The 13,385-nt window shown below is 38.8% G+C and overlaps 1 protein-coding gene across 1 annotated transcript in view; it reads right to left on the bottom strand.

Moving 5' to 3' along the window:
• The window catches only part of LOC117328209 (RING finger protein 17-like), a 72,987-nt gene that overhangs the window by 50,650 nt on the left and 8,952 nt on the right, over positions 1–13,385 (bottom strand). Inside the window, 9 exon segments of the mRNA XM_033885651.1 lie at positions 108–263; positions 2,994–3,158; positions 5,190–5,323; positions 5,785–5,856; positions 8,139–8,271; positions 8,590–8,638; positions 9,704–9,770; positions 11,581–11,681; positions 12,060–12,140. Coding sequence (XP_033741542.1) covers positions 108–263; positions 2,994–3,158; positions 5,190–5,323; positions 5,785–5,856; positions 8,139–8,271; positions 8,590–8,638; positions 9,704–9,770; positions 11,581–11,681; positions 12,060–12,140 — 958 coding nt within the window.

The raw sequence follows: 13,385 nt of genomic DNA on the forward strand, positions 1-13,385 counted from the left end.
TACCACCAGATCACCATGCTTCCACATAGAATGATCAGATGGCAGGTTAGGAAAAAGAATAGCTAATAAAGTTATTAGATAGTGAGGTTAGGAACAAGAACAATTACCTTTTATCACATCAGTTGGAATGCCTGTTGAGTTCTTTTTACATGCTGCGTTGATCTGTCGAGAGAGTTTGCGAAGAGCTGCAGCATCACCACACCTCTGAACAAAGAACTTGCCTGGGTTCTTGATGTGTGTTACATAGACACGGTCCTGACCTCCTACAATATTAAGTTGTATTGTGATTAGGTTGTTAATTTAGTGACTCATAACTACAGCTTTAGTTTGCAATACAACTCACATATGGCACCTACTCTAAGGGTTGTATTACTGCAACTACTTCAAACTATTGATAAATACAGTCACTATGTCCTTAGTAGGATTGGTACAGACACTACCTTACACTTGGACACTACCTTACACTTAGACACAACCTTACACTTGGACATTACCTTACACTTGGACACTACCTTACACTTGGACACTACCTTACACTTGGACACAACCTTACACTTGGACACTACATTACACTTGGACACTACATTACACTTGGACATTACCTTACACTTGGACACTACATTACACTTGGACACTACATTACACTTAGACACAACCTTACACTTGGACATTACCTTACACTTGGACACTACCTTACACTTGGACACTACATTACACTTGGACACTACATTACACTTGGACATTACCTTACACTTGGACACTACATTACACTTGGACACCACATTACGCTTGGACATTACCTTACACTTGGACACTACATTACACTTGGACATTACCTTACATTAGGACACTACCTTACACTTGGACACTACCTTACACTTGGACACTACCTGACACTTGGACACTACCTGACACTTGGACACTACCTTACACTTGGACACAACCTTACACTTGGACACAACCTTACACTTGGACACAACCTTACACTTGGACACTACATTACACTTGGACACTACATTACACTTGGACACTACATTACACTTGGACACTACCTTACACTTGGACACAACCTTACACTTGGACACTACCTTACACTTGGACACTACCTTACACTTGGACACAACCTTACACTTGGACACTACCTTACACTTGGACACTACCTTACACTTGGACACTACCTTACACTTAGACACAACCTTACACTTGGACATTACCTTACACTTGGACACTACCTTCCACTTGGACACTACCTTACAATTGGACACAACATTACACTACCTTACACTAGGACACTACCTTACACTTGGACACTACCTTACACTTGGACACTACCTTACACTTGGACACAACCTTACACTTGGACACAACCTTACACTTGGACACTACCGTACACTTGGACACTACATTACACTTGGACACAACCTTACACTTGGACACAACCTTACACTTGGACACTACCTTACACTTGGACACTACATTACACTTGGACACAACCTTACACTTGGACACTACCTTACAATTGGACACAACATTACACTACCTTACACTAGGACACTACCTTACACTTGGACACTACCTTACACTTGGACACTACATTACACTTGGACACTACCTTACACTTGGACACTACCTTACACTTGGACACAACCTTACACTTGGACTCTACCTTACACTTGGACACAACCTTACACTTGGACACAACCTTACACTTGGACACAACCTTACACTTGGACACTACCTTACACTTGGACACTACCTTACACTTGGACACAACCTTACACTTGGACACTACCTTACAATTGGACACAACATTACACTACCTTACACTAGGACACTACCTTACACTTGGACACTACCTTACACTTGGACACAACCTTACACTTGGACATTACCTTACACTTGGACACTACCTTACACTTGGACACTACCTTACACTTGGACACAACCTTACACTTGGACACTACATTACACTTGGACACTACATTACACTTGGACATTACCTTACACTTGGACACTACATTACACTTGGACACTACATTACGCTTGGACATTACCTTACACTTGGACACTACATTACACTTGGACATTACCTTACATTAGGACACTACCTTACACTTGGACACTACCTTACACTTGGACACTACCTGACACTTGGACACTACCTGACACTTGGACACAACCTTACACTTGGACACAACCTTACACTTGGACACAACCTTACACTTGGACACTACATTACACTTGGACACTACATTACACTTGGACACTACCTTACACTTGGACACAACCTTACACTTGGACACTACATTACACTTGGACACAACATTACACTACCTTACACTAGGACACTACCTTACACTTGGACACTACCTTACACTTGGACACAACCTTACACTTGGACACTACCGTACACTTGGACACTACATTACACTTGGACACAACCTTACACTTGGACACAACCTTACACTTGGACACTACCTTACTCTTGGACACTACCTTACACTTGGACACAACCTTACACTTGGACACAACCTTACACTTGGACACTACATTACTCTTGGACACAACCTTACACTTGGACACAACATTACACTACCTTACACTTGGACACAACCTTACACTTGGACACTACCTTACTCTTGGACACTACCTTACACTTGGACACTACCTTACTCTTGGACACTACCTTACACTTGGACACTACCTTACACTTGGACACTACCTTACACTTGGACACAACTTTACACATGGACACTACCTTACTCTTGGACACTACCTTACACTTGGACACAACCTTACACTTGGACACTACCTTACACTTGGACACTACATTACACTTGGACACAACCTTACACTTGGACACTACATTACACTTGGACACTACCTTACACTTGGACACAACCTTACACTTGGACACAACCTTACACTTGGACACTACCTTACACTTGGACACTACCTTACACTTGGACACAACCTTACACTTGGACACTTACCCTTTATCCGTCCTTTTGGTGGAATTGGTATGGACACAGATTTTTCCTTCTTGGATTTCTTGCTAGAAGTCACTGGTGCTATTGGTTTGGCTTTGTTGTCCTCAGCTGAAAGTTCATCTTCTAATGAGACAAGGTAGCTCCAGGACTTCTTCAGATTACTCTCATCTGTCAACAGTAGATAAAGATAAAGCCATCAGTAACATATCCCACCCCCCCCCCCTACCCCCACCCCCCGGAGATAAATTGACTGTCAGGGTTGTACAGTCCTGCTCCTACAACAATGACGCAACTTCAGGACTGCTTCAGATTACTCTCGTCGACATTTGTATCAACTGTCAACCCACAATAAAGCCACCAATCATAACGGTTTTCTGTTTTTGACGTCACCTGTAGAAAGATTATAACGATTAATTCCTTTTCGGTCTCTTTTATTTTTATTTAATTGTGTTATAATGTATATTTGTTCAATTCTTGAACTCTGTGCTAGCTAGGGATACATCCTACTGTTTCACTTTCCATTTAAACCTCTTAACCCAAGTTCTGTACCTACGTATATTGAATTATCAGGATCATTGCTCCAACTTTGACTTCTTTGCCACGAAAGTACTGCCAGCATTATAAATATGTTTGTTACCCCTTTATTGACCTCTGCTAGAAGATGTTGGGTAGGTAGGTGGCAACAATATATCAATTACCAATATTCTATTTAACCAATAATCTATTGTTAAAGTTTGAATTACCCTCAGGATTTCATATTACTGTAGCAGTATATACTTGGTGATTCATATGGCATTCCACCACATTATGACTGTTCTAATTTGACATTTCTGTATATTGTTTTCTACCAAGTATTGCAGGTGTAACTTCATTTGTAAATACAGAGTGTTAGATGAACACATCAGAGATATAATATAGTATTAAGTGATAACAACGTTTGTAACAGAAAATACATGTATATGTATCTTGTGATATTGACATAAAGGGTTTTAGCCTGCGGCCATTATTCTTCCATCAAAATCAATGTGCTGATCTTTTTTATATATACGCTTGGGACTAAAATCTGAGCATGCGACAAAATAACAATGTCTTCTGTATAATACAGAAACCCATGTTCCATTAATAAATACACTGACAAAATGATTACTGAACATCACACCATTTGATACCACACAAATAACATTTATCTCATATTCAGCCTGTTATCTAGTGAATTTCTGATATACTATTTTCACATGTTACTAATGTATTATACCCTGGAGAGATTTTCATTGACTGTGTCCGTCAAAAATCAATTGTGACGTCATAATATGAACAATGACGTTACATCATGAATTTACAAGAGTCCCAGAGGGCCTGAAATGCTCACATGGCCTGTAAGGAATAAGGGCAATAGGACTCTTTACAATTTTCATGTTGATTGTGATATGTTAGTGATGTTTCAGGAAATGGTATACAATTTTTCTAGCGAAATACAAGTCAAATGGGTCTTCTGGATCTTGGCAAGATAATGAGATTTTTTCATACATCTAATCCTTTATACCACTCTGTAGCAGGAACCTACCTGCCAAAGATGAATACCCTGGGTCATTAATATGAGGGAACTTTATACCAGTCTGTCTTAGTTACCTGCTAAAGTTTTTAACATTTTTCATCTCTATGACCTTGGAAATATGTCACGGCCATTAAAAGAGTAAAAATTTATGTACTCTTCCCCATGTACCTCCTAGCCAAATATCAGTACTGAGATGCTTTAGTTTTTTAGAAGGTAAAATTTGAAAGATGGACAGACAGATGATTGACGATGAATCCTGCAACATACCATAAACTCACTGGCACTTCATGTTAGTTATGTTTTAAAAATGGCCTAACCTTGTTTTATTTCATGACACTTTTTTGAAACTTATCACAAAATTTGCATGCCAAGACTCGTAAAAATATACTTTGTTTCATAAAATTTCAAATTTTATGAAAACTCTTAAGATCAACTAGAAATCTCAAGGATGTTTCATACTTTACATCACATCTGTGGTCATAAATAGAGAAGGAAATACTTTCCATAATTTTCTTTTAAAACATAGATTTTTCTTTCATTCTTTCTGAAATATTTGTATTACTTTGTAAATACTCTAATCTACATGGGTATTTGTTGCCAATTATCTGCAGAATTCATCTATAACCTCCATAGGAATACCATACCATCAGCATTCATGTCCGAAGTTGCTGCATCAGAGATGGATGCAATGGATTCAGCAGGAGTGATGGACTCCGAGGTATCACAATCGTCCATCATCAACTCCTCTGGCATCTCACTGATCGTATGCCATTCAGCCCTGTATATAAAACAGTGGAGATACATTACATAGACATCAAACTATTGTTACACAGTCTATACATCTCACTGATCGTATGCCATTCAGCCCTGTATATAAAACAGTGGAGATACATTACATAGACATCTAACTATTGTTACACACAGTCTATACATCTCACTGATCGTATGCCATTCAGCCCTGTATATAAAACAGTGGAGATACATTACATAGACATCAAACTATTGTTACACACAGTCTATACATCTCACTGATGTCACTGAACCTTGTACATTAGGGTAGGGGTATAGACATCTCACTGATGTCACTGAACCATGGACATTAGAGAGTTACAAGAGTAGGGGTACAGATATTTAACTAGTGTCACTCGGCTATGAACAGCAGGGCCAGGTGGTTCAGGACCAGGTGATTCAGGGTCAGGTGGTTCAGGGCCAGGTGAACTAAAGAGTTTTGATACTCACATGATGGGCACTGAGCCATCTATACCACCATAATTAACAATGGCTGTAGGTAGAGACAAGCCTGGTTCAAATCTGAAACAAAACAAGAGTATAGATAGATGATAATTTCTACCCTACAGAGAATGTAATGTACTCATGTATGAGATAACACGGTGATCACCACATCTTGTTCCTAACAGTAACACATATATATGGACCATCAGACCATGACTGTAATCTTTTGTTTCCCCTAAATACTATTCCCAGTTTATTTCTGTTCATTTCTCTTCATTAACTATTGATCTCACAGATTTGTTTCCTAGACTACAAATCATAATTGCGACACCTTTTCCCTATCACAACTTATATGTGAAGTCCAACAATTCTAGTGATGCATTTTCTACAAATCAATCTTTTATATAATGATAACTTGAAAGAATGTTATGTATTGGATATGAAAATGTTAACAAGAGATCCCAGAGGGATCTTGGCGCCCACCATTGAATGATCTTCATAGGTTCCATGTCAGATTGATCTTTTCTCTACTTTTCCCTTCATTTTACTAATCTGTGCAAATTGAGACATCCCTCCAGTACTTTTCAAACAAGGGAATCCTAGCTATATAAGAAATTTGAGATTTAACGATAATGGCTGTTTGTTTGCCAGGTTGTTTTCAGGACAGACTGGTCCAAAAATGCAAAACAAGGGACCAAGGGGAACCTACTTATGAAATTTGAGAAAGATCCATTCAGTACTTTGAGAAATAGAGATAACAAACTTCAATTGTCAAAATCCAAGATGGCGGTCTGTCGGCCATGTTGTTTTCCAATTGATCTCAAAATGCAATATGCATAACGAGGCACCAAGGGGAACCTCCATATGAAATTTCAGAAAGATCCCTCAAGTACTTTCTCAGAAATAGCGATAACAAACTTCAATTGTCAAAATCCAAGATGGCTGCCTGTCGGCCATGTTATTTTCAGATTGGTCTCAAAATGCAATATGCATAACTAGGCACCAAGGGAAACTTACATATGAAATTTGAGAAAGATCCCTTAAATACTTTCGCAGAAATAGCGATAACAAACTTCAACTGTCAAAATCAAAGATGGCTGCCTGTCGGCCATGTTGTTTTCGGATTGGTCTCAAAATGCAATATGCATAACTAAGCACCAAGGGAAACTTACATATGAAATTTGAGAAAGATACCTTAAATACTTTCTCAGAAATAGTGATAACAAACTTCAATTGTCAAAATCCAAGACGGCTGCCTGTCGGCCATGTTGTTTTCAGATTGGTCTCAAAACGCAATATGCATAACTAGGCACCAAGGGGAACTTACATATGAAATTTGAGAAAGATCCCTTAAATACTTTCTCAGAAATAGTGATAACAAACTTCAATTGTCAAAATCCAAGATGGCTGCCTGTCGGCCATGTTGTTTTCAGATTGGTCTCAAAACGCAATATGCATAACTAGGCACCAAGGGAAACCTACATATGAAATTTCAAAAAGATCCATTCAGTACATTCTCAGAAATAGCGATAACAAACTTCAATTGTCAAAATCCAAGATGGCTGCCTGTCGGCCATGTTGTTTTCCGATTGGTCTCAAATCGCAATATGCATAACTAGGCACCAAGGGGTACCTACATATGAAATTTGAGAAAGATCCCTTCAGTACTTTCTCAGAAATAGCGATAACAAACTTCAATTGTCAAAATCCAAGATGGCTGCCTGTCGGCCATGTTGTTTTTCCGATTGGTCTCAAAACGCAATATGCATAACTAGGCACCAAGGGGAACCTTCATATGAAATTTGAGAAAGATCCCTTCAGTACTTTCTCAGAAATAGCGATAACAAACTTCAATTGTCAAAATCCAAGATGGCTGCCTGTCGGCCATGTTGTTTTCCGATTGGTCTCAAAACGCAATATGCATAACGAGGCACCAAGGGGAACCTTCATATGAAATTTGAGAAAGATCCCTTCAAAACTTTCTCAGAAATAGCGATAACAAACTTCAATTGTCAAAATCCAAGATGGCTGCCTGTCGGCCATGTTGTTTTCGGATTGGTCTCAAAACGCAATATGCATAACTAGGCACCAAGGGGAACCTACATATGAAATTTGAGAAAGATCCCTTCAGTACTTTCTGAGAAATAGCGATAACAAAAATTGTTTACGGACGGACGGAGGGACGGACGGAGGGACGGACGGACGACGGACCACGGACGCAGGGCGATTTGAATAGCCCACCATCTGATGATGGTGGGCTAAAAATGGCAAATTACTGTTATTTCATCTTTTTTTCTATATTTATATATGTAGAGTACCGGCATGACAATATTGCTTGATCTGTCTTGTTCCTGTATTACCTGATTTTATCACTAGGTTTGTCCTTTTTTTTATGTACAATACAGGGCAGGTCCTTGGCTGCTTGTAACTGAGACAGGATGTCGTTGGCATTGAGAATCACTTCATTATTGTTATTCAATATCCTCTGGGCAGCTGAAAACCCAAACAGTACCATTTATTTCAGATTAAAAGCTTCAACAAGAAAATTATCTTGTTGACTTGTGAAAATATCATTTGAAGTCAAAAGCTTTCTGTAATCTTTCAACATTTTGGAGTTTATGATTTTTCATCAATACCCAACTACTTTCATCAAGAATGTAGTTATTATCAATCTTTTTATCATCAATGCATCAAATCCCACTTTTCAAAAAAAACATCTTCAATAGCCCTTTTGTAAAGTTTATTTCAAACAAGGTGTCACGGATTGTAAAGTTTATTCCAAATAAGGTGTCACAAATTGTACTGACTCACCTTTTATGGAAACTTCTAAATTTCTAATGTCCTCATACATCTGCTCCTTCTGTAATCGACGCAAGGTATAATTTCAACAGCTATAACTTCTTATCACACTTTAACAAGCATATCGATTATTGATAAAGCAATACATATTACCTTACCCCCCACTAGCTATTACACTGTAATTATTTATGGTGCCCTGGAATACAATTAGCTTGTAACTGATTTTAAAGTAATAACACAAATTTTTTGAAGTTATCGTTTTGACTGAGGAATTAAACAAATGAAAGTACGATCTAAAAATGGTGACTGTGACTCAACAACCCTGAAACTCAAAACTCATTTATAACTCTTTATAAGTGTTTGAAGTTTTATCTCTCAAGGAATGAATCCGCTGAAACACTGACAACCTTGTAATGAATTTCAAATTTGTCCACGACATTATTATAGTCCTTTGTAATTGTGTACAGTTTAATCAAGTTCCCTCAAGCTAGAAAGTTCAAACTACCTTGATAGATACAGTACTAAACTTACACTAGGGGAGGGGGATTATTTGAGGATAGATACAGTACTAAACTTACACTAGGGGAGGGGGATTATTTGAGGATAGATACAGTACTAAACTTTTACACTGGGGGAGGGGGATTATTTGAGGATAGATACAGTACTAAACTTACACTAGGGGAGGGGGATTATTTGAGGATAGATACAGTACTAAACTTACACTAGGGAGGGGGATTATTTGAGGATAGATACAGTACTAAACTTACACTAGGGGAGGGGGATTATTTGAGGATAGATACAGTACTAAACTTACACTAGGGGAGGGGGATTATTTGAGGATAGATACAGTACTAAACTTACACTAGGGGAGGGGGATTATTTGAGGATAGATACAGTACTAAACTTACACTAGGGGAGGGGGATTATTTGAGAATAGATACAGTACTAAACTTACACTAGGGGAGGCAGCTTATCTGAGGATAAATACAGTACTAAACTTTTACACTGGGGAGGGTACTTATTAGGGATAAATACGGTATTTAAAAATCTTACTGCAGCACACTAAATGGTGCTATAATCAAATATTTTATCATGAATTCCACATCCACAAATGAACAATACTCACCAGTGTGGCCAATGGCTCTATACCTGTTTTGTATACCGTAAACACATCATCTATTAATTGCTTTTCTCTGTAATGAAAGAGCATTATATCAGCAATACATAACTAGTCAACCTCAGTAAGCCCACGGTCCAAAAGCTCATGGAGACCATGTGATGAGAATCTCTTTTCAGCTCGGAGCTATGGTGGTATTTGAATGGTGTCTATTTTGTGGAAAACTTTTATGGAGATCCCTGTCATGGGAGCCGCCAACGAACATGCAATATATGTGCTGCTAATGGTCAATGACTTTAACGGAACAAATACACATCTTCTTTTTTCATAATAGCGTCAATGTCTGATTTTTGTCTTCAAAATTATGTATTCAAAATAGTTTTCACTATCAAAAGGTAATCTGTGGAGGCCACTTTTACTGCATATACATGTAGTTGAACTGAAACCCCAAAAAAAGGCAGTTTTCTAATGGGTCTAAATTCCTGAAGAAATATTTTTTTGGGAAACAACGAAAAATGTACTAATCATCCAACGGTCTCTGTGAGCTTCTAGACAGTGGGTTACCGACAATGACAAGAAGTATCAGATATCAACTTATCTCTTTTATAGCATCAAACTGCAGAATAGCACAAGTATTCAAATGAATACGTACAGACATATGGGCTAATTACTTAGCCTGAAGTGATGGAATGTGGGTTAATTACCTAGCCTCAACTTGCGGAATGTAGACTAATTACTTAGCCTCAAGAGGCTGAATGTTGGCTAATTACCCAGCCTCAAGTGGCTGAATGTGGGTAAATTACTTAGCCTGAAGTGATGGAATGTGGGTTAATTACCCAGCATCAAGTTGCGGAATGTAGACTAATTACTCAGCCTCAAGAGGCTGAATGTTGGCTAATTACCTAGCCTCAAGTGGCTGAATGTGAGTTAATTACCTAGCCTCAAGTTGCGGAATGTAGACTAATTACTTAGCCTCAAGAGGCTGAATGTTGGCCAATTACCTAGCTTCAAGTGGCTGAATGTTGGCTAATTACCTAGCCTCAAGTTGCGGAATGTAGACTAATTACCCAGCCTCAAGAGGCTGAATGTTGGCCAATTACCTAGCCTCAAGTGGCTGAATGGGAGTTAATTACCTAGCCTCAAGTGGCGGAATGTAGACTAATTACTTAGCTTCAAGTGGCTGAATGTGGGTTAATTACCTAGCTTCAAGTGGCTGAATGTTGGCTAATTACCTAGCCTCAAGTGGCTGAATGGGAGTTAATTACCTAGCCTCAAGTTGCGGAATGTAGACTAATTACTTAGCCTCAAGAGGCTGAATGTTGGCCAATTACCTAGCTTCAAGTGGCTGAATGTTGGCTAATTACCTAGCCTCAAGTGGCTGAATGTGAGTTAATTACCTAGCCTCAAGTGGCGGAATGTAGACTAATTACTTAGCTTCAAGTGGCTGAATGTGGGTTAATTACCCAGCCTCAAGTGGCGGAATGTGGGTTAATTACCCAGCCTCAAGTGGCTGAATGTGGGTAAATTACCCAGCCTCAAGTGATGGAATGTGGGTTAATTACCCAGCCTCAAGTGGCTGAATGTGGGTAAATTACCCAGCCTCAAGTGATGGAATGTGGGTTAATTACCCAGCCTCAAGAGGCTGAATGTTGGCCAATTACCTAGCTTCAAGTGGCTGAATGTTGGCTAATTACCCAGCCTCAAGTGGCTGAATGTGGGTAAATTACCTAGCCTGAAGTGATGGAATGTGGGTTAATTATCCAGCCTCAAGTGGCGGAATGTAGACTAATTACTCAGCCTCAAGAGGCTGAATGTTGGCTAATTACTTAGCCTCAAGTGGCTGGATGTGACCTTACTTAGCCTCAAGTGGCTAAATGTTAAATTACCTAGCCTGAAGCATGCCGTGTAGGAACTGGAAGTGACCTCGTATTTCCTCTATCACACTGTTGGTCTCCATCTTCATGTCAGGCACTAATGTCCCCATCATCTATAACACATAACTTCTGTGATAAAAATATATCTTTTACTATGGTAACAATGTACAACTTTCAATAAACCTGTTCTATCTGACAGAAAAGACATGTAAAACACATTAACAAATGCATAATACAAGAATTGTGATATAGCACCATACAAACATCTTATATTAAGAATAATTAGAGATTTTAACTTGATATAACAAACTACAATATCAATTAATTTTTGTCACATTCTAAAGATCACAGTAAAATCTGGACTCTTTATCATTTCTGTTAAAAGCAAACTTCACTTGGTGTATAAAAATACTAGCATGTATATTTAGGCTATGAATACTCTGTTAAAGCTATATTCATCCTCCAGTAATCCAGATCTATTTCAAACTTACATGTTCTGCCTTGCGGAGTTTCTTTAGTACTTTGGTTCCTGTATGAAGTGCAGGCTCCATGTCAGCAAATATTGCTTTGTTCTGAAATAGTTTCAACAATTCTTATTGAAAACACCATTGAATTTACTTGAGATTACATTGCCTCATTTCAGCCACAAGATATGACATGTTATCAACTGGAGGAACTGTATCGCTCGTCTGAGTATTTACACAGTTATGTTATATAATTATCAACTGGAGGGACTGTATTGCTCGTCTGAGTATTTACACAGCTATGTTATCAACTGGAGGGACTGTATTGCTCGTCTGAGTATTTACACAGTTATGTTATCAACTGGAGGGACTGTATCGCTCGTCCGAGTATTTACACAGTTATGTTATCAACTGGAGGGACTGTATCGCTCGTCTGAGTATTGACACAGTTATGTTATCAACTGGAGGGACTGTATTGCTCGTCTGAGTGTTTACACAGTTATGTTATCAACTGGAGGGACTGTATTGCTCGTCCGAGTATTTACACAGTTATGTTATCAACTGGAGGGACTGTATCGCTCGTCCTGAGTATTTACACAGTTATGTTATCAACTGGAGGGACTGTATCGCTCGTCTGAGTATTTACACAGTTATGTTATCAACTGGAGGGACTGTATCGCTCGTCTGAGTATTTACACAGTTATATTATCAACTGGAGGGACTGTATCGCTCGTCCGAGTATTTACACAGTTATGTTATCAACTGGAGGGACTGTATCGCTCGTCCGAGTATTTACACAGTTATGTTATCAACTGGAGGGACTGTATCGCTCGTCTAGAGTATTTACACAGTTATGTTATCAACTGGAGGGACTGTATTGCTCGTCTGAGTATTTACAGTTATGTTATCAACTGGAGGGACTGTATCGTTCGTCCGAGTATTTACACAGTTATGTTATCAACTGGAGGGACTGTATTGCTCATCTGAGTATTTACACAGTTATGTTATCAACTGGAGGGACTGTATCGCTCGTCTAGAGTATTTACACAGTTATGTTATCAACTGGAGGGACTGTATTGCTCGTCTGAGTATTTACAGTTATGTTATCAACTGGAGGGACTGTATCGTTCGTCCGAGTATTTACACAGTTATGTTATCAACTGGAGGGACTGTATTGCTCATCTGAGTATTTACACAGTTATGTTATCAACTGGAGGGACTGTATCGCTCGTCTGAGTATTTACACAATCATGACCATGGACCAATAATGATGGCATTAGTGCATACATCTTTTCATTCCCAGTAATAATATGTGTGGTTACATTGACAGAAATCTTTCTCAGGTTTGTGCTC

Source organism: Pecten maximus, chromosome 5 (genome assembly GCF_902652985.1).
Source record: "Pecten maximus chromosome 5, xPecMax1.1, whole genome shotgun sequence".
Classification (NCBI taxonomy): domain Eukaryota; kingdom Metazoa; phylum Mollusca; class Bivalvia; order Pectinida; family Pectinidae; genus Pecten; species Pecten maximus.